This window comes from Rana temporaria, chromosome 11 (genome assembly GCF_905171775.1).
Source record: "Rana temporaria chromosome 11, aRanTem1.1, whole genome shotgun sequence".
Classification (NCBI taxonomy): domain Eukaryota; kingdom Metazoa; phylum Chordata; class Amphibia; order Anura; family Ranidae; genus Rana; species Rana temporaria.
Window position 1 is genome coordinate 129,439,428 of NC_053499.1, and position 27,900 is coordinate 129,467,327.

The 27,900-nt window shown below is 43.3% G+C and overlaps 1 protein-coding gene across 2 annotated transcripts in view; it reads right to left on the reverse strand.

The window, feature by feature from the left end:
* The window catches only part of PHAF1 (phagosome assembly factor 1), a 76,212-nt gene that overhangs the window by 31,852 nt on the left and 16,460 nt on the right, over positions 1-27,900 (reverse strand). For both annotated transcript variants that reach the window (XM_040329137.1, XM_040329138.1), the window contains exons 2-10: positions 25,817-25,941; positions 16,864-16,946; positions 10,893-10,976; positions 10,770-10,813; positions 7,163-7,242; positions 6,992-7,086; positions 4,853-4,950; positions 3,288-3,400; positions 1,193-1,326 (exon numbers count right to left, since the gene is read on the reverse strand). In XM_040329137.1, the coding sequence (XP_040185071.1) occupies positions 1,193-1,326; positions 3,288-3,400; positions 4,853-4,950; positions 6,992-7,086; positions 7,163-7,242; positions 10,770-10,813; positions 10,893-10,976; positions 16,864-16,946; positions 25,817-25,880 (795 nt within the window). In that variant the 5' untranslated portion in view covers positions 25,881-25,941. The remainder of the gene's footprint in view (positions 1-1,192; positions 1,327-3,287; positions 3,401-4,852; positions 4,951-6,991; positions 7,087-7,162; positions 7,243-10,769; positions 10,814-10,892; positions 10,977-16,863; positions 16,947-25,816; positions 25,942-27,900) is intronic.

The following is a 27,900-nucleotide window of genomic DNA, read 5'->3' on the forward strand; positions in this document are numbered from 1 at the left end:
CTATGCGGAGATGGACCTGTAGGGGTCCTGCTCACCTCTATGGGGCAATCGGATGAAAACGGACTGCCTATTCGTTTTTATACAATCCGCCAGTCGGATGGAAAATAGGGTCACCATCCGTCTGGATTTGGCGGACAGGATGATCAGATCGGATAGCAGCGGACATGTCACCGCTGACATCTGCTGCCCAATGGGGTGAATGGAGCGTCCGATCAGGTCAGAACCGATCGGAAAGGGTCCTTACGGTTTTAAAGTCAGTATCAAACATACAAAATTCAAAAATAGCTGTGCCTGGAAATAAGATTTATGTAGTTGCAGAACAGCTTTTTATTGCATACTTAACATTTTCGTTTCTACTGAGTACAATTTTTTTTTTACATAAAATTGGATTTTAGATTCTGTATAGATTATGTTGCATTAAATAATAATTTGGTATCTTGTATTATATTAGCATGTTTAATCAAAGTCTAGAGAGATGTGTGTATCAAAGCACTTCCATGATATCTCAGGTAGACAACTGCTTTGGCTGCAGTTATGGCTCAAGTAATATCTTGCCTTTGTAAACAAAGGTGATCTGCAGCTCCTAAATTTAAAGTGGAGGTTCACCCGAAAAGTAAATTTTTAACATTAGATTGATGCTCATTTTGTCAAGGGGAATCGGGTAGTTTTTTTAAAATCTAAGCCATACTTACCGTTTTAGAGAGCGATCTTCTCCACCGCTTCCGGGTATGGGCTGCGGGACTGGGCGTTCCTATTTGATTGACAGGCTTCCGACGGTCGCATCTATCGCGTCACGATTTTCCGAAAGTAGCCGAACGTCGGTGCGCAGGCGCCCTATAGAGCCGCACCGTCGTTCGGCTACTCGTGACGCGATGTATGCGACTGTCGGAAGCCTGTCGGAAGGCTGTCAATCAAATAGGAACGCCCAGTCCCGAAGACCATACCCGGAAGCGGCGGAGAAGATCGCTCTCTAAAACGGTAAGTACGTCTTAGCCAAAAGCCGTTGTATCTTGTTTGTGAATCACAAATTAAGATACGACGCAGCAAATTTGAAAATACGCCGGAGTATCAGTAGATACTCCAGCGTATTTCTTCTGTGAATCTTGCCCACTGATTTTATCTTGTCAGGAGAAACAGCGTTTACAATAAACCAGGGTGCATGAGGCTTCCACCTAATTGCAGGTCCATCTACCTTGTCCTCGGACTTGTAGAAGACTTTATGTGGAGCTCCGAGTATGCTCATCACATCTTGACATGAGTCTCCAAAATACACACACCGCTCAGATACACGCAGCTTAGCATCGGCCATTACACCCGGACCACAACCTGCCAGTAAAGAAAACATGGTATTATACAGTTGTATATCAGAAAACAGTTAAAGAAAAGAAAAAAGTGTATGACTGACCAAAATTCTTTATTCTTTACTAAAAGAGTTTGGAAGGTTTGAACCCCCTGTTGGTTTTTACTGCTTTTTACTGCTATACTTTATAAAAGATCTTTCCCCTCACTTAATGTCACAGTGAAAACAGTTTTACCAGACAGTAAGGGAGGGAACATTTGCAAACCAGATACAAAAAGAAATTAAAAGCCGACAGGGGTTCTAGGTTTCCCCTATCTTACCTCATCAACACTGTGCTTTCATTGGCACGTGTGTTTATTTTAATAGTTTTATTCTTATTATTATTTCACTCCTATTAAAATAAACACACGTGCCAATGAAAGCACAGTGTTGATGAGGTGAGATGCAATATGATAATCCTACGGTGTCCAAATAATGCTCAGCAATAATACTCCATATAACATTTATATATATATATATATATATATATATATATATTATATATATAAAATCATTAATTGAATGAGTGATAAATCAATAAAGTGCTCCATCCATTAAAGTGCAATATTGCAATAGTACAATACAATACAAAAATGCATGCAACAAAATTCCTTAAAAAAAATGTTCAGCATGCATGGGTGAACATTTTTTATAAGGAATTTTGTTGCATGCATTTTATTCATTGGGTCTGACAATAACTATTGCAATATTGCACTTTAATGGATGGAGCACTTTATTGATTTATCACTCATTCAATTATCAATTATTTTATATATATATGTTATATGAAGTATTATTGCTGAGCATTATTTGGACACCGTAGGATTATCATATTGCATCCCACCTCATCAACACTGTGCTTTCATTGGCACGTTTGTTTATTTTAATAATTTTATTATTATTATTATTTCACTCCTATCACCCTCTACATAAATTCATTGATGTTGGATGGCTTTCTGATCTTATTTGGAGTGGAACATTTTTAGACACATAGGAATAATTTCATTTTGACGCACTATTCCGAAAATTATTAATAAGAAATATATTTATAGTTATTTAGTTATTTGCAAGCGCCGTTACACCCCCCTTATTTTCAAACTGGTGTAATAGAACTGTTTCGGCCAGGAAGCCTTTACAAAGCAATAGCAGGTTGACAGGAGCCTCGGCTGTATGCATGTACCTGCACATCCAGCATCTACCTGTGGTTAGGGATGGAAAAAATGTGCCTTATGTCCCTGATCAGCTGTGTGAATTTAGCCTTATGGTTAACTTTAAACTGATGAATTTTAAAGGCATTTTAAGCATGGTCTATTGATAGTTTTGGGAACCATACATTTTCACTGTGTCGTAGGCAGTTTTAAGGCTTGACATATTTGCCATTTATTTACTCAGTATAACCTCATCTTTTATTTTATACAAATATATATATATATTTCCGTGCACCCAAATTCACTTTAGTTTATTATTTCCTGAAAATACAGATTGAATAGAAATTTAGGCAAATATTGCAAAATAAATTGCAACTACCATATTTTATTCTACAGGGCCAAAAGTTTTTGATGGGCATACCCTTTAATGGGGAAAATATAACTGTCTGGAATCTAGTTTGTCATCTTTCCATAATCATTTGTGTATTAAAAATCACACTAAACTGAGAGGCCATGCATCATACTTTAATGTGCTGTGCAGTATTACCAATCTAACAAGTTTTCCAGCGCTGGAGCTAGGAGTAGATATACAAGGCAGTTGGAAGACAAGAAGAGCACAGGAAACACAGCAACATGACCATGCTTAGTTATATTCCTGTATCCCCTGTCAGTTCACTAGAGAGTGCTATTACCATCTAACCTATGCAATGTTACAGGAGAGTATGTATAACAACAGGATTGTTTTTATTCTAATTTAATATGCACATTTCAATACATTTTTCATGCACAGCTCAACATACCTGTACTCTGCAGACGGAGTCTCAGACCTAGAGGACCAGATGCATCTCGTAGGACATCCACACTCTCCGCATATACATTGCCCATGTAGCATCCCAAAGGCATTGTTGGAGCTCTACCATGTAAAATTATAGGAAAAAAAATACACATCAATTAATTTTTTCTTAAAGGGGTTGTAAAGGTCCAATTTTTCCCCCCTAAATAGCTTCCTTTACCTTAGTGCAGTCCTCCTTCACTTACCTCATCCTCCGATTTTGCTTTTAAATGTCCTTATTTCTTCTGAGAAATCCTCACTTCCTGTTCTTCTGTCTGTAACTCCACACAGTAATGTGAGGCTTTCTCCCTGGTGTGGAGTGTCATGCTCACCCCCTCCCTTGGACTACAGGAGAGTCAGGATGCCCACTAACACACAGCTCCTTTCTCTATCTGCAACGTAGAGAGCGTCCTGACTCTCCTGTAGTCCAAGGGAGGAGGCGAGCACGACACTCCACACCAGGGAGAAAGCCTCACATTACTGTGTGGAGTTACAGACAGAAGAACAGGAAGTGAGGATTTCTCAGAAGAAATAAGGGCATTTAAAAGCAAAATGGAAGGATGAGGTAAGTGAAGGAGGACTGCACTAAGGTAAAGGAAGCTATTTAGGAAAAAAAATCCTTTACAACCCCTTTAAAGAGTACTTGTCACCAACAATCAGAAACAGATATTTTGTGTGCTGAAACAAAATAGTTGTTGTTTAGCAAATGATTTACATCAGTATAGCATAAAGCCATAGCTAGTTTTAATGATTTATGGTCCAAAAGTGTACTCCCATTGCAAATAGATTTGGTTTGGACTTCTCAATGTACTACCAGAATTTTTCTAGCACTGAAACTTTTTGTGTAATCTGCCATTACAGCTATTCCACAGTTGACTTTCTGTGAATGTAATGTACTCTGCCAGAGTACATTACGGGGGTTCACCCTAAAACATCTATGTACAGTTACATCCAGCATACTGCTGACATCAACAGTATGCTGGATTTTTTTTTTTTCCAGCTGTACTTACGTTTTTTGGTGTTCTATTCACCCGGCTTCCGGGTTCTCGCTCCTCCGGGGAGTAGGCGTTCCTAAGACGAGGCATAGATGATTGACGTGCGGGTAAAGCGCGTCATCGCCTTCCGAAAATATCCGAGGGGGACTCGGCACTTTACGGCGCCTGCGCAGTCAGCTCTACACGGCAGGCGCTGTATAACGGCGTAAAGAGCCGAGTCCCCGTCGGATATTGTCGGAAGGTGATGACGCGCTTTAGCTGCACGTCAATCGTCTCCTGGGAGGATCAACACTCACTCCCAGGAGACATTGCGCAGAGCTCCCCGTCGGGGAAAAGGAGCGACACGCCCACTCCCCGCAAGGAAGAAGACCCGGAAGTGAGGCTGAAAACAGGTAAGTTTACACATTTAAAAAAAAATTACAACGCTACAAGCCTTTATTAAGACTGAAGATAGGTTAGGTAAAAAATTAATTTTGAGGGTGAACCTCCGCTTTAAGCAATGCAAACAGCAGCAGCTGTGCTTTAAATGATCTCTTACTTTGTATCTTGGAGACTGTTACCGCTGTAGATATACATGCGTTTCACCATGGCTCCATGTGGTATTTGAAGTGATGCCAACCCATGGGCAAAGTTGGGCTATAAAAGCAAGAATAAAAATTTGTATCGACTTTTTTGCATACATATACAGTAATTAAATCCACATAGTGGCAGTAAAAACACAGCAACACATTGCTGTGTACAAATCACTTGCTCCTTCCCACTTTGGCAAAGTTCCACCCATTGTCAGAAGGGTAGCATAGTTGGCACAAACAGCTGCACCACAATTTTACACAGAAGGTAAAAAAATATTCTGGGAAGGAGATATTACAGTTTATAGGTGATCTTTCTCCTCAGTTCATATTCATAATCAGCTCCTTCTTGGCCTTGGACCAGATATTTTTGCTGCATTGACACTTCTCCCAACTCCTAAGGCAGACCATAGATGATGCGATTTTCTTTCAAGAGTGGGGGCCAGTGCATCTGTAACATGTTACACCATGAATACGGGTGTAACATGTTACAAAAGGTGAACTTATCCTTTAATTAGACAAGCTTGAGTTAGAAGCTCATTGGCTACCATGCAAAGCTGTACCATATTTTGCAATCGCCAGTCTTAGTAAATCAACCACTTTCTGATCACACTCCACCTCCTCTAATCCCTGTGCACAGTTAGATCCGCCTGCCTTCTGTCTCTTCCCCATTCTATGATTATCTGCACAGTGCTACCACTCATTAACTTCCCTGTCACACTCTACAACCTATCTATATTATCCCCAGTGAGCTACTACTCTGTAGGGTTGATTTACTAAAACTGGAGAGTGCAAAATCTGGTGCAGCTCTGAATAGTAACCAACCAGCTTCCAGGTTTTATTGTCAAAGCTTAAGTCAGGCATGTCCAAAGTCCGGCCCACTGGCCAAATGCAGCCCCCCTGTTGAATAAGGCCCCCTTGGGGGCCACAAAAGATATATACCGTATTTATCGGCACTGCCTTGGAGGGGACAGGATGAGCGTTGTTGGATAACATGAAGAGAGTCTCCTGTTTACTCAGCAGCGCCTGTATTGGAAGTCCCGTCTCCTGGGATGCCATTGGACGACTGTCCTGTCTATCACAGGAGGCGGGACTTTGTATTAAAGAGACCACAGAGTAAACAAGATATTCTCCTGTTTGTAATCTGTCGGCACTCATCCCACCCCCCTCCGAGGCTGCAGATGGGCATTGATAAGGCTGCACTGATGACAATGGTAAGGCTGCATTGGTTGCAATGGTAAGGCTGCATTGATTTCAGTGGTAAAGCTGCATTCATGGCACATGTAAGGCTGGATTTATGCCACATGTGAGGCTGCATTGGTTGCAATGGTGAGGTTGCATTGGTTGCAATGGTGAGGCTGCATTCATGGCAATGGTGAGGCTGCATTCATGGCAATGGTGAGGCTGCATTCATGGAAATGGTAAGCCTGTGCGTGTCATACGCCGTTAAATACGGTACATCCAAAAAACACGCCCAAGCTCATCCTTAGTCCTGAGCAGCGCTCTGGGATTCGTTGGGACCACAAAAGAAATCTATACAGTATATGCAAATAACACGCCCAAGCTCATCTCTTCACCACACACACAGCACACAAAGGTAAGAGAATTCTTGTTGGGCAGTGTATTAGAGCTCAGACGAACACACTTAAACCAAATTTTAATGGTTCAAAGAATGTCAGGCAAAATAGTCGGCCCTCACACATGTTCACTTCATCAAATCTGGCCCTCTTTGAAAAAAGTTTGGACACCCCTGGCTTAAGTGAACAAACTAAAGTTAGAAACTAATTGTTTTTTTTTTTTTGTGCAGCTACACCAGATTTTGTACTCTGCAGTTTTAATAAATCAAGTTCAGCAACCGTTTTGCCGTTCCCTTTGTCCCTCCCCACGACCAGTTCTAGTGAGATTGTATACTTGACCAAATAATACATGTCTAGCTAAAATGTTGTCTAACTGGCCAGCAATTCATAGCCGTATATATATTATGAATCACTTAGAGGCCAAAAGCCATTAAATCTAAATAAGCCTGTTCGTGATAGGGCACACCTTTGCTAGCACAGATTATACAAATCAGTAAAACTATATCCTTTTAATCAAGCAGAATTTCTTACCTCATACTTGGGTGCTTCCGTCCAGGAATCCAGTTGAAAGGAAAAGGACAGACCTCGAAAATTGAGGTGGAACAGTTGTTCTGCTGAGTTGTATACTGAAATGAACATAGGGCATTAAGAAAACTGCTGTACTGACGCAAGTACATACCAACTAATAAAGTGGGGTCTTACTGCCTGGATGCGTTGCTCCAAATGACTGATCGATCTGCTCTATAGTGGGAGCTATGGCCTGGGAGTTAAAATGAACTCCACTGTAACAAAAAGAGGGCAAACGTTTTATTTTGGATAGAGAAAAAAAAATGAACATAGACAGAGAAAGAGAATTAGTTATAGATAAAGAGGTCAGGATGAGAAGCAGATCATTTTAAGAAAGAACAAAGCTCAGATCTATAAAAAATAAAAAATTTACGTTACGCCGCCGCAACTTAGTCGGGCAAGTGCTGTATTCTCAAAGCACTTGCTCCCTAAGTTGCAGCGGCGTAGCGTAAATCGGCCGGCGTAAGCCCACCTAATTCAAATTTGAATCAGGGGGGCGTGTTTTATGTAAATGTACTGTGACTCGACGTGATTGACGTTTTTCACGAACGGCGCATGCGCCGTCCGTGGAAATCTCCCAGTGTGCATTGTTCCTAATACGCTGCGAGGACGTATTGGTTTTGACGTGGACGTAAATTACGTCCAGCCCCATTCACGGACGAGTTACGCAAACGACGTAACTTTTTCAAATTTCGACGCGGGAACGACGGCCATACTTAACATTGGCTGCGCCACCATATAGCAGGGGCAACTTTGCGCCGGGAAAAGCCTAACGTAAACGTCGTAACTTTACTGCGTCGGCCACGCGTACGTTCGGGAATTCGCGTATCTAGCTAATTTGCATACTCGACGCGGAATTCGACGTAAGCGCCACCTAGCGGTCCAAAAAAAAATGCAGTTACGATCCGACGGCGTAAGAGACTTACACCTGTCGGATCTAATGGATATCTATGCGTAACTGATTCTAAGAATCAGGCGCATAGATACGACGGCGCGACACAGAGATACGACGGCGTATCTGGAGATACGTCGTCGTATCTCTTTTGAGAATCTGGGCCAGAAGCTGCCAAGAAAAGGTAAGGTTCTGGGTGAACAAAAACAAAGGAGAAAAGCATTAATTAAAAGAGAAGTTCAGGAATAGCAAAAAAAAAATAAAGATCATACTCTCCTATATGGCTGCAGCTGTCCCCCTGAGAACTGAGTGACCAAAAACTGCTGATCGCTCAGTTCTCCCCATTCACTTCGAGCAGAAAATGGTGACTGCCAGTCACCGGCTCTCTGCTCTGCCCCTCCAGTGCTCACTGAAGGGCTGGCCTGTGGAAGCGGCTGGCTCTGTCTCCCAGCAGCATGTTGAGAGGCTGAGCCAGCTGCCAATCCAGGCACCTGTGGGGGGTCCCTGCCTGTATAGTAGGGATCTTTCCCAAGCCTGGACCAGCTGAGTGAGGTCAGCCATTAGCCCACTGTCGGCTGAGAATGGGACACAGGAGTGCAGAATGAACCACACTCCTGTGATCCATAAGAGAAGTATAGCCAAAATAGCTTTGGCTATACTCCGCTTTTAAAATGGGAGCTCACAGAAAAATCTGGACTGAGCAGTAGAGCAAAGGAAGAAAGATCGAGAGAGAGAGAGAGAGAGCGCGAGAGAGAATAGGGAGCAGCAGAGAAAGAAAAAAAGGAGGAGTTTATAAGAGACTTGAGGGCAGAGAGAAAGGAGTAAAAAACAAAGGTTACAGAGAAAGAACCAGAGTCAGAGTGAGAAAAAAAAATGGAGTGGAAGGAGCAGAAGACAGTAAAAATTGCGAAGAAAGGGTAGAGGTTAGCAAAAAACAAACAAAAAAAGTAAGAGATTCAAAGCTTAGAGTGAGCAGAAAAAGATCTAGGATTATAAAACAAAATAATAGGGTAGAGGGTATATTTTTGCAATACATACACATTTCCTATGCTTTATCCCTTTAACCACTTAAGGACCACCTCCTGCACGTATACGTCGGCAGAATGGCACGGCTGGGCACATCCACGTACAGGTACGTCCTCTACTAGTACCCAGCCGTGGGTCACGGGCGCGCTCCCGCGACCCGGTCCGAAGCCCCGGGACCCGATCGCCGCTGGAGTCCCGCGATCGGTCCCCGGAGCTGAAGAACGGGGAGAGCCGTGTGTAAACACGGCTTCCCCGTTCTTCACTGTGGCGGCTGCATCGATCGTGTCATCCCTTTTATAGGGGGACACAATCGATGACGTCACACCTACAGCCACACCCCCCCTACAGTTGTAAACACACTTCAGGTCACACATAACCCCATCAGCGCCCCCTTGTGGTTAACTCCCAAACTGCAATTGTCATTTTCACAATAAACAATGCATTTTAAATGCATTTTTTTCTGTGAAAATGACAATGGTCCCAAAAATGTGTCAAAATTGTCCGATGTGTCCGCCATAATGTCGCAGTCACGAAAAAAAAAATCACTGATCGCCGCCATTAGTAGTAAAAAAAAAAAAAAAAATTAATAAAAATGCAATAAAACTATCCCCTATTTTGTAAACGCTATAAATTTTGCGCAAACCAACCGATAAACGCTTATTGTGATTTTTTTTTTACCAAAAATAGGTAGAAGAATACGTATCGGCCTAAACTGAGGAAAAAAAAAGTTTTTTTATATATTTATTATAGCAAAAAGTAAAAAATATTGAATTTTTTTCAAAATTGTCGCTCTATTTTTGTTTATAGCGCAAAAAATAAAAACCGCAGAGGTGATCAAATTCCACCAAAAGAAAGCTCTATTTGTGGGAAAAAAAGGATGCCAATTTTGTTTGGGAGCCACGTCGCACGACCGCGCAATTGTCAGTTAAAGCGACGCAGTGCCGATTTGCAAAAAGGGGCCTGGTCCTTTAGCTGCATTTTGGTCCGGGGCTTAAGTCGTTAAATGCTGCAGGTACAGAAAAGTACCTAATGATCCTGCCAGAAATCAAGCATACTCATAACTTCCTGCAACATGCTGACAATGCTGCCTCTGCTGCACTGAAATCCCTAGCAGTGCTGTCAGCCCTCTGTCAGACTACAGAACACCTTATGTTATAAAGAAAAAGAAAAAAAGATGGTGAAGCGACGATGATGCGATGGTGACGTGTTCTGTAGTTCACAACACAGTTTGAGATTTTAGTACAGTACAGAATTATCTGCTAACTTAGGATCTCTCTGGATTTCTGAGGCCTCGTACACACGACAGAATTCTGTAGAATTCACAGAGAAACTCGGTCAAAACCCGGATTCTGCCGAGAAACTCTGTCGTCTGTACACTTTTGGCTCGATGGAGCCGCCGAGGAACTCGTCGAGAAAATAGAGAACATGTTCTCTATTTTCTCGTTGTTCTATGGGAGAAGGCGGCCCGCCGAGCTCCTCGGCGGCTTCATCCCAGAACTCGACGAGGAACTCAACGTGTTTGGCACGTCGAGTTCCTCGGCCGTGTGTACGGGGCCTGACAGGATCAACAGGCATTGTTTTCTGTACTTGCAGCAAAACAGGTAAAACATGGGAAATGTGCAGAGATGTAGTGAGCATGTTTTTGCTTATATACACACAATGTAAGTAGCAGTGAAAGCGTGGAGATTCCTATAAAAAGTCACAGAAATTGCAAAGTCATGTAAGCAACTATACTGAGAGACAAAGAAAGAAGGGAGGTGTTAATGAAACTGACCAAAAGATGTGCTCAGGTGAGAGACAAAACATGGTGACAGAGACACTTACCAATATTTTAATTTTACTTTTGTCAAATCATATACTTCTATCACCTGAATATAAAGATCAAGAGCATTAGAAAAAAAAATGCCAAAAACAACCCTCATTTTTCAATTTCTATAAGCTTCTCACCTTTAGCCGTTGATTAAATGCATCAAACAACAGTTTGATCCCGTCCTGAGTAAGGCTAAGTATGAGGTCATGATTCAAAGGACACTGGAAAAAACAAAATACAGAATATAAAAAAAAATGTGGTTTTTATTTCTTGACCAACACAAAGTTCTTATTTGCTTGCTATGTATGGTCAGATTTTTTAAATCTTTTTTACTTCAATGTACGGGAGCTGCCGGTAACGGCACGTCAGCTGAAGCAATGGCAGAACGTGCGCATGTGCCCATGGCGTCGGCACATGCCGATACAGGGGATATCTCTTAAAGCGTACAGGTAAGCCTTATTATTAGTAAAAGGGGGTTTGTATGAGGTCAAATCTAAATGCTTTCAATTTGTATGCAATCAGACTGCCCTTGCACTATATACTTGAAGGTATATCCTAAAGGAAATGGACTAAGAAAATTGTATAATGTATGGCCAGCTTATGCCAGATCCTAGAAGCGTCTTTGAGAAACTCATCACGTTTCTATGGGCTAAAACAGAAAAACCCACAGATCTTACAAATCAATTCAAGTGTAATTAACCCTTTCATGACTAAGCCTATTTCTGACATTTGGTGTTTACAAGTTAAAATCCATATTTTTTGCTAGAAAATTACTTAGAACCCCCAGACATTATATATATTTTTAGCAGAGGATCTAGAATAAAATGGCGATTGTTGCAATATTTTATATTTTTATATTTTTTTATATTTTATATTTTTTTTATACGGTATTTGTGCAGCGGTGTTAAAAACGCAACTTTTTGGGAAAAAGACACTTTCATGAATTAAAAAAAATGAAAAAGTAAAGTTTGCCCAATTTTTTATGGGATAATGTGAAAGATGATGTTACACCGAGTAAATAGATATCAAACATGTCACGCTTTATAATTGCACGCACTCGTGGAATGGCGGCAAACTGCAGTACCTAAAAATCTCCATAGGCGACGATTTAAATATTTTTTACCTTACCATGTTAGAGTTACAGAGGAGGTCTATGGCTAGAATTATTGCTCTTGCTCTAACGATTGCGGCGATTCTTCACATGTGTGATTTGAACACCGTTTACATATCCAGGTGCGACTTACGTATGCGTTTTCTTTGATGCTTGCGGGGATGGGGGAGCTTTTAAAAAAAAATATATATATATATTTTATTTATTTTTATAATATAAAATTGTGTTTTGAAAAAAATAATTTGATCACTTTTATTGCTGTCACAAGGAATGTAAACATCCCTTGTGACAGTAATAGGTGGTGACAGGTACTCTTTATGGAGAGATCGGGGGTTCTAAAAGACCCCCAATCCCTCCTTTGCACGTCAAAGTATTCAGATCGCTGAAAACGGCGATTCTGAATATTATGTATTTTTTTTAAACCGGCACCATTGACAGCTGAGTAACACGGAAGTGACGTCATGATGTCGCTTCCGTGTTTACACTGAAGAGACTGGATTGAAGCCGTTCGCGGCTTTGTTTAAGTCTCTCGCTGGGCACTGGAGGATCACGGATCGGGTCTCCCGGTGGGACAGGCTTTTAGCCGCATCGGTTGTTATCTCTGAAAAGCCAATCGCCGGCCCTAAAAAATTATACTGGGATGATGCCTGCTGCTGTGGGCATTATCACGGTATAACCCCCGAAAGCCGAGGACGCATATGTGCGTACGCTCGGCAGTATAGGGTTAAAAAGGTAAAATATCCCCCCCCCCCACCATTTTGAGTAGGGGAGGGTTTCTAACTCCCATGCATGTCCCATTGGGGAGATTTACCTTCACTTCCTGTCTCATAGACAAAACAGGAAGTCAGAGGAAATCCCTCCAAAGTGAGGGATTCCCAGCGTGCCACCAGAACTAGTGTCCCCAGTGGAAGGTTTCCCCTCTATTAGTGTTCTGACGTCTTACTTTCACTTTTGATTATAAAAACGGTAAAAAGAACAAATGGAGAACCTCCTTAAAGCGGAATTCCACCCGCGATTTTTTTTTTTAAGTCAGCAGCTACTAATACTGTAGCTGCTGACTTTTAATAAGGACACTTACCTGTCCTAGACGCTCGCGATGTCGGCCCCCCGACGGTGATCGCTCAGTTCTGGCGCCTCCATCCTTACTAAGGGAAACAGGCAGTGAAGCCTTACGTCTTCACTGCCCGTTTCCTACGGCGCTTTGTGAATGGGCGGCTGCCTCCTGGGATACACACAGTTCCCAGAAAGCAGCGTGGCTCATTCACCAGAAGACACCGCGATGGAGGACGAGGCAGAAGATCCACTGCGGTGGAAGAAGAGGCAGAAGAGCTACTTCCGCATAGCAACCCCCTTTCAGGTGAGTATTAAAAAAAAATTATATTATATATATATATATATATATATATATATATATATATATATATATATATATATATATATATATATTTTTTTAAGATTTTTGGTGGAAAAACAAACAAACAAAAAAAAAAAAAAAACGGGTGGAACTTCACTTTAACAGGGGCACAGACAGCAATAAGAACGAACAGGTGTTCTAATCCCTCTCCACTCTATGCAAAGCTATAAAAATGTTTTGCCTTTAGTTACACTTTGTCACTGCAAGGTCTTGGTTGGACCCAAGTCAAAAAGACCAAAAGCCATGTTCTGGTTTCAGGTTTTTTTTTCTCCTGTGCATCTGCTATTCCAATAAATCATGTTGGGAGACAATTGCATGGCAGCAGAATCACACACTCGTGGTCCAACTGCAATCTTGTGTTTAGCGCTTCAGTTTCAATTGAATATTCTCCAGTTATCTGCTTCAGATGGGAGACGGGAGCAACGCAGGAAAGGCTTCAGTAAACACATTGAACAAGAAAGTATGAAACACTTTGGATCAGCAAAATGGTGGGGCAATTTGTATTATTTATATATTTTTTTAGCACAAGTTACCTTTAAATGATTGAACAGTGCACTCTCTCTACTTACGGAACGAGAAAATTAATTTAGCATGGTCAGGAAGCGTTTCAGGGTCAAATCATGCTTTGGATGGGGGGGGCCACTCACTATAACCTGACTGATTACAATGTGCCCTCCTACGCCATAAATGCATGGGTTGGACATCGGACACATCCAAAAGGTAACAAGGTAAGAGAGTGGTCTAAAGGTTGGACAAAAGGGTCCGGATTCACAGACAGTGGCGCATATTTCTGCCGGCGTAGCACATCTCATATGTGCTACGCCGACGTAACACAGAGAGGCAAGCACAGTATTCACAAAGCACTTGCTCCCAACGTTGCGCCGGCGTAACGTAAAATCGTAGGTGGAAGTGGGCGTGATCCATTTAAATGAACCGTGACCCCATGCAAATGATGGGCCGAACAAACGGCGCATGCACCGTCCCGTGGACGCATCCCAGTGCGCATGCGCAGAATCACGTCGAAACTACTCCCTAAGATACGACGGATCACTGCCTACGACGTGAACGTAACCTACGCCCAGCCCTATTCACGTTCTACTACGTAAACGATGTAAAATACGACGGCAGTTCCCAGGTCCATACCTTTGCTTGAGTTGCGCCTCATAGATGGGGAATAACTATACGCCGGATGTAAGCCTTACGCAAACCGCGTATATTATGCGCCGGGCACAACAAAGTTCATGAATCGGCCTATCTCACTCATTTGCATATTCGAATCGTAAATAAATGGGAGCGCCCCTTGCGGCCAGCGTAAATATGCACCCAAGATACGACGGCGTAGGAAACTTACATCGGTCGCACATTTACACTTACGCGGCGTATGTGCTACGTGAATCCGGGCCAAGGTGTATATATTTCAGTCTAAATCTAGTCTACTTAAAGTGGTTGTACACCCTGTACAACCACTTTTACCTACAGGTTAGCCTAGATTAAGGCTTACCTCTAGGTGCTGGAAATATCTCCTAATTCTCCACGGTTTAGGAGATATTTACAAGAGACGTGCGGCGATGTCTATGGCGCATGCGCACTTTAGAAACAGCGATCATGCCTTTTCTAAAGGAGGTCATGCCGTGACTGGCGGCTCCCACACACATGGGCGTGAGTAAAGTCCATCACGACTCCGGCCAATCACAGCGACGGAGCCGCGATACCCGGAAGTAACTCCGGGACAACATGTTGCCGGCCGGTGCCGTGTCGGGCACCGCAACACGGGCTTCGATCCCAGGTGAGTATTACATAATATAACATAATAAGCATGCTAGCTCATTATGCCTTTGTCTTGCAGGTATTATTTTTTTTCGTTTTTTCAAAAGTGGGTTTACAACCACGTTAATCTGCAGTCACAGCTGTGCAAAACAAAGGATTTTTATTGACTGTGTAAATGTAAAGCCTGTTGGTATTTATTACTTCTCACAGTTCCCCCGCTGACAATGCTTTTCTTTCCAGAAGAACGGTGACATCTTTGTATAGACATTCAGGATCTGCATCCACTTGCTGGATCAGAGATCACTCCTGACAGTACCGATGCATGTTCTCTTCTTGGCTGTGTATACAAATGTCTGAGACAGACCTGTCCTCTGCTGCAGACTCTCCAGTTATAATTTGCTACAAATTCAAATGTTGCATTTGGATCACCAGGGAAGAGCAGACTAGGGAAAGCCTTCTCCTGCCTGCAGCAGACTGATGACATCTCAGCCCAGGGCCGATCCTAGGCAGGGTGCACAGGGTGCATTGCACCCAGGCGCCTGCAGAGGTGGGGGCGCCGAACATCTAACAGACTCTCTAACAGAAACCCTCTCTGTGTCCATCACAGAGGCCACCCTCCAAGTCCCAATAAAGTACTCTGCTTCTCTTCCTGTATTTTGTTTATTGTTAAGAGATCATGTAAAGATCCCAGGTTAATGAAGACTTTGTGGGGGAGCATCTCTGTGGTTGAGTCATTGCCATAGAAACATTTGTAAAGGGGAGGGGTTAGTAAAATGATGACGCCCATGTGGGGGCGCCAGAAATATTTCTGCACCCAGGCACCTGTGACCCTAGGATCGGCCCTGTCTCAGCCTTGGCAAGGTCAATTTATTGGGGTTCCAAGACTGCTTTTTAATAATAAAAAGTAAAGCTTTATGGCCGGTTCACACCACAGTTTCTGCATTTTGGGTGCTTCCCCCCCCCCCCCTTCTTTTTCTTAATTTCAATTGAGGACATGTGTGTTTCGGTGCATTTTTGAAGCATTTTGCCACATTTCAGGTGCATTCCATACAGAAAAAAATGTCTACTTTTGTTGAATGCGTGAAAACGCACTGCACTGGTGTGAACTAGAGTCACTGAAATCCATGTTAAAGCGGGAGTTCACCCATTTGTGTTTTTTTTCCTCTTTTCCCCATAGCTGGATGCTCGTTTTGTCTAGGGGAATCGGCCATTTGTTTTAAAATATGAGCAGTACTTACCCGTTTTCGAGATGCATCTTCTCCGTCGCTTCCGGGTATGGGTCTTCGGGAGCGGGCGTTCCTTCTTGATTGACAGTCTTCCGAGAGGCTTCCGACGGTCGCATCCATCGCGTCACTAGTAGCCGAAAGAAGCCGAACGTCAGTGCGGCTCTATACTGCGCCTGCGCACCGACGTTCGGCTTCTTTCGGAAAATCGTGACGCGATGGATGCGACTGTCGGAAGCCTCTCGGAAGACTGTCAATCAAGAAGGAACGCCCAGTCCCGCAGCCCATACCCGGAAGCGACGGAGAAGATGCATCTCGTAAACGATAAGTACGGATCATATTTTAAAACAACTAACCGATTCCCCTAGACAAAACGAGCATGAAGCTAAGGGGAAAATGTGTTCTCCATGGGTGAACCTCCGCTTTAAACACTGTCCATGCATTTTTGAAGCAGAATAAAAACACCCAGGGCTGCATTTGGTGTGAACCAGCCCTAAAAAGAAAAAATCTGCTTCTGAATTATGTCATATTGTAGCCTTTATTCATTTAAATTTGTAAAGTTACTAAAAGTTTTAGTTTAAGTAAAGACTCACCTGTTCGCTATAGAGGATCTGCACATTTCTGATCATTCTGCAATGTTTCTGGAGGATGGACACAGCCTGAGCCAGGGGCATTCCTGAAACAGACAATCAACAGTTATATCTTATGACAGTAAAGTGGTTTAATGGTTAGGTGCTCGAGCTTTTCAGGTGCAGAATCTTCCCAAAGCCCTCTCTGGAGTCCTGGGGAGACGGGGATGCCAGGATCTTTGCTGCCGTAGGCAGGGCCATCTTAATAGCATCATGGGCCCCCGAGCAAAGTAATGCTCTGGGGCCCCTACAATGATGACATTGCAGGCAAACAGACATTAAGTAGGTAGGAGGCAGATTGACTCCCCTTTGCATCCATCACTCTCAGTGCCATCTTGGGGCCCCCAATTTCAGGCCAGCGTGGGCTCAAGGACCAGCTGCTTTGGGGAAAGTGCAGGGGCTCCCCATGCAGCTGGGGCCCCTGGGCAGTGCCCAGGCGTGCCCTCGCATTAAGACAGCCCTGCCTGTAGGTGAAACCAACTTTGTGGCATAGGAACTGGGCTGTACACCTTATGGAGCTGTGACCCCAGTGCTAGCACAGAAAAGAAAAAGGAGGGCGCACTGACCTAGTGCATTATCACTTAAAGGGATTTTATTCGATAAATTAAAACAATGGTCATACTCACAAACAGAGTTGAAAGACAGCGCTTATCAGACAATTGAACTGGTATACAGTATCGCCCAGCGACCACGGTAACAACACGGATGAGATGGCATCAGACCGACATCTATGGCTTACGCGTTTCAGAGGCGAACCTCTTTCATCAGAGCCTCGTGGTCAGTAGTCGGCCTAAAACGAATTTACCGTATTTATCGGCGTATAACACACACTTTTTTTCCCTTAAAAATAAGGGGAAAATCGTGGGTGCGTGTTTTTATGCCGATCCCCGCTGTCTGAGGGAAGAGGAGCGAGTACAGCTAAATTACATAGAGCCGAGATCTTCTTCCTGTGTATCCGGCGCTCAGTCACGCACAGCCACGCCTCCTGGCCCCGCATTGGACTACTGTACTGTCTATGATATGAGCAGGGACAGGAGGCGTGGCTGTGAGTGATGGAGCGCAGAATACACAGGAAGAAGATCTCAGCTCCTATGTAATTTAGCGGCGCCCGCTCCTCTTCCCTCAGATGTAATTCAGCGGCGATCTCGCTCCCCCTCGGTGACAACAGAGATGAAGGAGATCACGGCTCTATGTAATTCAGCGGCGATCTCGCTCCCCCTCTGCCCTCGGTGACAACAGAGATGAAGGAGATCACGGCTCTATGTAATTCAGTGGCGATCTCTCTCCCCCTCTGCCCTCGGTGACAACAGAGATGAAGGAGATCACGGCTCTATGTAATTCAGCGGCGATCTCTCTCCCCCTCTGCCCTCGGTGACAACAGAGATGAAGGAGATCACGGCTCTATGTAATTCAGCGGCGATCTCGCTCCCCCTCTGCCCTCGGTGACAACAGAGATGAAGGAGATCACGGCTCTATGTAATTCAGCGGCGATCTCGCTCCCCCTCTTCCCTCGGTGACAACAGAGATGAAGGAGATCACGGCTCTATGTAATTCAGCGGCGATCTCTCTCCCCCTCTGCCCTCGGTGACAACAGAGATGAAGGAGATCACGGCTCTATGTAATTCAGCGGCGATCTCGCTCCCCCTCTGCCCTCGGTGACAACAGAGATGAAGGAGATCACGGCTCTATGTAATTCAGTGGCGATCTCTCTCCCCCTCTGCCCTCGGTGACAACAGAGATGAAGGAGATCACGGCTCTATGTATTTCAGCGGTGATCTCGCTCCCCCTCTGCCCTCGGTGACAACAGAGATGAAGGAGATCACGGCTCTATGTAATTCAGCGGCGATCTCGCTCCCCCTCGGTGACAACAGAGATGAAAGAGATCACGGCTCTATGTAATTCAGCGGCGATCTCGCTTCCCCTCTGCGACAATAAAGATGAAGGAGATCACGGCTCTATGTAATTCAGCGGCGATCTCGCTCCCCCTCTGCCCTCGGTGACAACAGAGATGAAGGAGATCACGGCTCTATGTAATTCAGCGGCGATCTCGCTCCCCCTCTGCCCTCGGTGACAACAGAGATGATCTGACGCTGAAAGGTAAAAACTGCAGATTGGCACTGAACAGGGAGAGCATTTTGATAAATGTATAGGCTGCAGATGGCCACTAATCAAACTGCATTGAAGATCAATGCTGCAGATGAGTACAGATCTGGCTGCATTGATGCTCAGATACCATTATTTTGCTTCTAAGTGGTTCATTTAAAAAAAAAAAAATCCCTCTTAAATTGGGGTGCGTGTTATATGCCGATAAATACGGTAGTTGTTTTATATCTTTTTTGGGGATATTTATTATAGCAAAAGGTAAAAAATATTGTTGCTTTCTCTTTCTTCTGTATACGAAAAAAAATAAAAAAATAAAATAAAAAAAGTACAATGTTTTACGTTTATACCTGTATGAAACTTCTTTCAATAAAAATATATTTAAAAAAAAAAAAAAAAAAAAAAAAGAAAGAAAATATTGCCATCAAATACCACCACATTTGTCAGTTAAAACAACGCAGTGAAGAATTTCAAAAAATGGCCCGGTCCTTGGGCAGCCAAATCCTCTGGGGGTGAAGTGGTTAAAAGGAAGTATAATATACAAAGAGAGGAGGATCAAAGGGAATACAAACCATTACCAATATGAAAAAAATTACCATATTGTGGTTTTGAATGCTTTGAGCGGTTGCTTTCAGAAACCAACTGCACTAAACAACAGTTTCGACCAATAAGCTACTATATATTGAAAAAAAAAAAAATGAACACCTGTTTGTAGCCTTATCCACCTTTCTTAAAAAAAAAAAAAAATGACATTGTACAAAGTGGCTGCTGCTGAGATGTCACTGGTTTCACAAATGTACAAATAAAGAAAACCAGGAGGCTAGATTCCTGAAATCAGGTGACACTATGAGTAAAGTGCCAAAAAAACAAGCTGAGAAAGAAACAAACGTATGCAGTTTTTCACACAAAACACATGGGTTACATCAGACTGGTTATTGTGCAACACAGGAAAAAAAAATGGAGTGCGCAAAATAAAGTGCTGGACAGTGTAAACAATCAACCAGGCCTAATCGTTCGATCTAGAAAAGGATTGGCTGCAATGAACAGAACTCCGGTCTGCTCCAATTCTGTTATAGCTGAACTACAAAATGATTTAAAGTTCACCTTATCAGAAAAAATGAAAAAGGTGAACTCCGCACATCCTCCCGGGGGGCACTGTACTTACTCCTGTGGGTGCCCACATAGCTGATGCAGTGCTCCAGGGATTTAAAATCCTCGCTCTTCTCCCCCCTTCTTTCTGCACGGCTTCTGGGACTAATCAGGGTAATACTCGGGAGGCAGAATCTCTCAGATCCATCCCAGAAGCCCTGCAGAAAGAAGGTGGAAGAAGAGCAGTGATTTAAAATCCCTGGAGCACTGCATCAGCTGTGTGGGCACCCACAGCTCATCACCCATGGGGGCAAGTACAGAGGGGACCAGGAGGGAGTGTCTACGGGGTTAGTGCCATTTTCTTCTTTATCTGAAAAAGGTGAACAAACCCTTTAACCACTTAACCCCCGGACCATATTGCTGGTCAAAGACCAGAGCACTTTTTGCGATTCGGCACTGCGACGCTTTAACCGAAAATTGCGCGGTCGTGCGACGTGGCACCCAAACAAAATTGGCGTCCTTTTTTCCCCACAAATAGAGCTTTCTTTTGGTGGTATTTGATCACCTCTGCGGTTTTTAGTTTTTGCGCTATAAACAAAAATAGAGCGACAATTTTGAAAAAAAAAATGAATATTTTTAACTTTTTTGCTATAATAAATATCTCCAAAAATATATAAAAAAAAACATTTTTTACTCAGTTTAGGCCGATAAGTATTCTTCTACATGTTTTTCGTAAAAAAATAAAATAAAAAAATAAAAATAAAATCGCAATAAGCGTTTATTGATTGTTTGCGCAAAAGTTACAGCGTTTACAAAATAGTGGGTATTTTTATAGCATTTTTATTAATATTTTTTTTACTAGTAATGGCGGCGATCAGCGATTTTTTTTTCGGTACTGCGACATTATGGCGGACACTTCGGACACTTTTGGGACCATTGGCATTTTTATAGCAATCAGTGCTATAAAAATGCATTGATTACTATAAAGATGCCACTGGCAGTGAAGGGGTTAACACTAGGGGGCGGGGGAAGGGGTTAAGTATGTTCCCTGGGGTGTGTTCTAACTGTAGGGGGGGTGGCCTCACTAGGGGAAATGACCGATCTTCGGTTCATACATTGTATGAACAGAAGATCAGCATTTCTCTCCCTGACAGGACCTGGAGCTTCTGTGTTTACACACACAGCTCCCGGTCCCCACTCTCTGTAACGAGCGATCGCGTGTGCCCGGCGGCGATCACGCGCGCGGGAGTCGGGGCGCGCACGCGCCCCTAGTGGCCTGGGCGAGAGCTGACGTATAGCTACAGGCTCTCGCGCAGGGGAGCCAACCTGCCACCGTAAAACGACGGCGGCTGGTCGGCAAGTTGTTAAACATTGGAACTTTTGGCTGGGTTCACACTGCAGATGGATGCGGCTCACAGCTGGGGTTCTCCATTTCAGGGATGAATCGGGCCCAATTTTTTGCCTGAATTTGGACCTGAAAAAGAGCCAAAGATGCACAGGACCTCTGTGCAATTTGCTCTGCAGCCTCTCTGAGGATGTGTGAATCGGCTCCATTGGGAGTCAGGCACACTCTCCTGTCATGCGAATTGGATGCAGAGAAACCCCCTCTAGTGTGAATCCAGCCTAAAAGCTACATTTTGGACACATGCAAAAGCATTCTGCTGTAAAGATCTTTTCTCTTCCATTATGCAACCAAACTCCTAATGTTCTGCAATACGTCAAACTGTAGTTGATTTATCGAAGCGTGTAAGGAAACAATAATACCCTATACATGTAATTCAATACTACCATGTTGGAAGGTTTACACACCACTACGTTTGGCCACCTTTTGAATGTAATGAATGAAGTTCTGCTGAAGTTGGGAATCCGAAGACTACAAAAATGTCTCAAATTTGCTGGACATAGTGGAATACAAATACTGCATAAAAGAGCAGTATAGGAGGAGAAAAGGAATGCAAGCCATATATACAGTGGGGCAAAAAAGTATTTAGTCCCCACCAATTGTGCAAGTTCTCCCACTTAAAAAGATGAGAGAGGCCTGTAATTGTCATCATAGGTATACCTCAACTATGAGAGACAAAATGTGGAAACAAATCCAGACAATCACATTGTCTGATTTGGAAAGAATTTATTTTCAAATTATGGTGGAAAAAAAGGATTTGGTCAATATCCAAAGTTCATCTCAATACTTTGTTATAAATCCTTTGTTGGCAATGACAGAGGTCAAACGTTTTCTGTAAGTCTTCACAAGGTTGTCACACACTGTTGCTGGTATGTTGGCCCATTCCTCCATGCAGATCTCCTCTAGAGCAGTGATGTTTTGGGGGCTTTCGCTGACTTTTAACTCCCTCCAAAGGTTTTCTATGGGGTTGAGATCTGGAGACTGGCTAGGCCACTCCAGGACCTTGAAATGCTTCTTACGAAGCCACTCCTTCGTTGCCCAGGCGGTGTGTTTGGGATCATTGTCATGCTGAAAGACCCAGCCACGTTTCATCTTTAATGCCCTTGCTAATGGGAGGAGGTTTTCACTCAAAATCTCACGATACATGGCCCCATTCATTCTTTCATGTACACAGATCAGTCGTTTTGTTCCCTTTGCAGAGAAACAGCCCCAAAGCATAATGTTGCCGCCCCCATGCTTCACAGTAGGTATGGTGTTCTTAGGTTGCAACTCACCATTCTCTCTCCTCCAAACATGACGAGTTGTGTTTCTACCAAACAGTTCTACTTTGGTTTCATCTGACCATATGACATTCTCCCAATCCTTTTCTGGATCATCCAAATGCTCTCTAGCAAACCTCAGACGGGCCCGGACATGTACTGGCTTAAGCAGGGGGACACGTCTGGGTCTGGCACTGCAGGATCTGAGTCCCTGGCGGTGTAGTGTGTTACTGATGGTAGCGTTTGTTACGTTGGTCCCAGCTCTCTGCAGGTCATTCACTAGGCTCCTCTGTGTGGTTCTGGGATTTTTGCTCACCTTTCTTGTGATCATTTTGACTCCACGAGGTGAGATCTTGCGTGTAGCCCCAGATCGAGGGAGATTATCAGTGGTCTTGTATGTCTTCCATTTTCTAATTATTGCTCCCACAGTTGATTTCTTCACACCAAGCTGCGTGCCTATTGCAGATTCAGTCTTCCCAACCTGGTGCAGGTCTACAATTTTGTTTCTGGTGTCCTTCGACAGCTCTTTGGTCTTCACCATAGTGGAGTTTGGAGTGTGACTGTTTGAGGTTGTGGACAGGTGGCTTTTATACTGATAACAAGTTCAAACAGGAGCCATTAATACAGGTAATGAGTGGAGGACAGAGGAGCCTCTTATAGAAGAAGATACAGGTCTGTGAGAGCCAGAAATCTTGCTTGTTTGGTGACCAAATACTTATTTTCCACCATAATTTGCAAATAAATTCCTTCCAAATCAGACAATGTGATTGTTTGGATTTGTTTCCACATTTTGTCTCTCATAGTTGAGGTATACCTATGATGACAATTACAGGCCTCTCTCATCTTTTTAAGTGGGAGAACTTGCACAATTGGTGGCTGACTAAATACTTCTTTTTTGCCCCACTGTATGTGTGACTGTGTGATTCTGTGTCTATTTTTTTGGCAGCTATACAATGGCTGCCGTTCTCCAGTTAACCACTTAAGCCCCGGACCAAAATGCAGGTAAAGGACCAGGCCCCTTTTTGCGATTCGGCACTGCGTCGCTTTAACTGACAATTGCGCGGTCGTGCGACGTGGCTCCCGAACAAAATTAGCGTCCTTTTTTTCCAACAAATAGAGCTTTCTTTTGGTGGTATTTGATCACCTCTGCGGTTTTTATTTGTTGTGCTATAAACAAAAATAGAGCGACAATTTTGAAAAAAAATGCAATATTTTTTACTTTTTGCTATAATAAATATACCCCAAAAATTTATAAAAAAAAAATGTTCTTCCTCAGTTTAGGCCGATACGTATTCTACATATTTTTGGTAAAAAAAAAAAAAAAATATATAGCGTTTACAAAATAGGGGATAGTTTTATTGCATTTTTATTCATTCTTTTTTTTTTACTACTAATGGCGGCGATCAGCGATTTTTTTCGTGACTGCGACATTATGGCGGACACTTCGGACAATTTTGACACATTTTTGGGACGGTCCTCGCTTTGTAACTAGCAATCGCGGGTGCCCGGCGGCGATCGCGCCCGCCGGGCACGCGCACAGGAGATAGGGACGAGCTGGCCTAGTGGCCGCGTAGAGAGCCGACGTATAGCTACGGGCTCTCGCGCAGGGGAGCCGACCTGCCACTGTATAACTGCAACGGCTGGTCGTTAAGTAGTTAACCACTTTGGCTGCTCAATGACTGGGTAATTTTTTGCGATTCGGCACTGCGTCGCTTTAACTGACAATTGTGCGGTCATGCAACGCTGTACCCAAACAGAATTGACGTCTTTTTTTCCCACAAATAGAGCTTTCTTTTGGTGGTATTTGTTCACCTCTGCGGTTTTTATTTTTTTGCGCTATAAACAAAAAAATAGCGACAATTTTGGAAAAAATAAATAAAAAAACACAATATTTTGTACTTTTTGCTAAATTAAATATCCCCATTTTTTTTTTTTAAATGTATGTTTTTTTTCCTCAGTTTAGGACGATATGTATTTTTCAACATATTTTTGGTAATTCAAATCGCAATAAGCGTTTATTAATGGTTTGTGCAAAAGTTATAGCATCTACAAAATAGTTTACTTGTTTGACTGTGACATTATGGCGGACACATCGGACAAATTTTTGGGACCATTTGCATTTGTATAGCGATCAGTGCTATAAAAATACTGTAAAAACGTCACTGGCAGAGAAGGGGTTAACACTAGGGGGCGATCAAGGGTTTAAATTAATTCCATGAATGTGCGTTCTAACTGTGGTGGGAGGGGACTGACTAGAGGAAATGACAGATCGTGGTTCCTAGCCATTAGGAACTCACGATCTGTCTCACAGAACAGAACAGTGATTTGTGCGTTTACACACACACACACACACGTCCCTGTTCTGCCTCTCTTGCCCACGATTGCTCGCGCCCGGTGGTCATTGCGGCCGCCCGTCACACGCATTGGCACTCCCGCAATGGAGCGGGCGCGCGCCTGCTATCCTGCTTAAAGGGGCCAACGTACAGCTACAAAAGTTCGTGGGATCTTGCCGCCCTGATGCTGTATAATGACGGTGGCTGGTCGGAAAGTGGTTAAAGTGGACCTTCAGTCATTTGTTCAACTTTCCAGCCATCTTATCTTCTGTCCTTGTTCTTTTAACTTTGGATAGTAAACCATTTTTTTTTCTGCCAGTAAATACCTTATACAGGTCATTTCCTGTTTCTTGTCTGGTAAAAAGGCTTATGACATCATGCACAGCTCGCTCTCTCACTCTCTTGTGAGTTTGCCAGGAAGGGAGGGCGAACTAGTTAAATGAGAGCTGAAGAGCTGGAGGTGTGCCTCTGTGTGTCTGTGTAAATCCAGGAAGTGAACAGGCAGCCGCTTCAGCTGCCCACAGTTAAAATGGCTGCAGCCAGACTTAGTGGAGGGAGATTTCTGCAGCATATTCGGCAAATACAGAATCACAGTATATATAAAGTAATACGCAAAAGTGGTTGGAGGGAAGCTTCAGAATGGCAAAGATGTTTTTATTACAAATTATGTGAGCAGACTGCAGTTCCTCTTTAAGCTAGACTTGGTCCGCCATTGGCCAAATAACACAACTCACCTAAGGTAAACTCCCATTGCTGGTTGCCAAGGGATCTCTCAGGAACAACCTCCAGATCCAGCATTGGCTCAGGACGGGGAGGTACCAGCTGTCAGCTTAGATCCAGACTGTTAACACAGCTGAACCTGTAAAAATATCAGAGAAGAAACTAAAATGAGAAAATCCGTACAAACACAGGCCTGCAATTTTCTGATTGTAACATAAAAAAGCCATTTTATTTGCTTTACTAATAGAATATAAATACAGTGTTTAATTACAGCTAATAATAAAATCTTTCATTAGACAAAAGCGGGGTAAATGATGCGAATCATTGAATTTGAATGAATTCCTTTGTTGATTTGACAGAGCCATAATGCATGTAATGAAATATGAAAAGTCGGGAAAGATCACTTTGAGTATGGTGTTAACCATTTATCTGCTACTAAGATGTCCATGTGGGCAAACCTCAATCAGCACCGGGGATCTTCATGAACAGATCAGGCAGAATGTGAGCTCCCAGAGAGCCTGCCACAATGGTACATTTGGGTAAGGGATTAGATTCTCCAAGGGATGGCCTGTTTCTTTAACCACTTGCTTACCGGGCACTTAAACCCCCCTCTTGCCCAGACCAATTTTCAGCTTTCAGTGCTGTCGCACTTTGAATGACAATTGCGCGGTCATACAACACTTCACCCGAAATTAAATTTTTATCATTTTTTTTCCTACAAATAGAGCTTTCTTTTGGTGGCATTTGATCTCCTCTGCGGTTTTTATTTTTGGTTAAAAAAATTAAAAAGACTGAATTTAAAAAAAAATAATATTTTCTTAAATTTTGTTATAAAATTTTGCAAACGGGTAATTTTTCTCCTTCATTGATGTACGCTGATGAGGCTGCACTGATGGGCACTGATAAGGTGGCACTGAGAAGTGGTACTAATAGGTGGCACTAATGGGAAGCACTGCTAGTTGGCACCAATAGTGGTGGGCATTGATAGGTGGCACTGTGGACACTGGAGGTGGCACATAGAGGCAGATGTGCCTCCTTCCTGTTCGGGACTGATGTCACTTGCAACCTAAAGGCGGCCATACACGGTTCGAATTTCGAAATAATTTTCCTTCGAAAATCGTATCAAAGAATTTTCGTACGAATTTCGCACCGTTAGTGGGTTGCAGCAACAGCCGATTTTCGTGTGGCAAACAAATTTGAGAAACCCAACATGTTGGAAAATTTTTGGAAAAACAAACGATTTTCTGATCAATGATGGGAGAATTGTGCGAGAAATGTAATATGAAAAAAAATGCGCATGTGCAAAAAAAGAATATTCCCGGAGAGAAAAGAATATTCCCGGCAACATGAAGGTTTGGTCGGCCGAATTTCGAAAATCAATGGTGGCATCATCGGATCACAAAAAAAAACGATATTTCTGATTTTTGAAAAGAAAATTAGTTCGAAATTCGACCATGTATGGCCTGCTTAAGCCGGTGATCGGCTTTTCCTTTCTCCTCACGTTGTCGGCGTGAGAAAAAAAAAACTATTGCCGAGCTTTGTTTAAATCACGTGATCATCCGTCATTGGCTGACAGCTGATCACGTGGTAAGGGGCCGGGACCGGCCCCTTACTCGGATCTGTGTTTACCTGAGTCTCAGTGACTCCGGTGATCACAGCACGAAGGGGAGGACGTCTATTGACGACCTCCCGGCAATACTCGGCTATAGCGCGGATGGGAAGTGGTTAATTACAATCCGCCTCAAGATGCAGGCTTAAATGCCGGTTCACACTTCTCCACTCAGCGAGATCGCATGCAATTCGCACTGCACTGCATATTAAATGCGATTTCAGCCATACAGATAGTATGGCTGATATTGCATCGCATTCAGACCAAACTCGCACAGGACCCCTTTTTTTTGTGAACACCCATACGATCTGATTAATGTCCAAGCTGTCAGTTTGCAGTGCGATATGCGAGCTGAAATGGGGGTGTCATTAACCACTTAACGACCGCCGCATGTACATATACGTCCACAGAATGGCACGTACAGGCAGATGGGCGTGCCTAGACGTGGGTCCGATCGGGACCCCCCCCCCCCCCCCCCGGTACATGCGG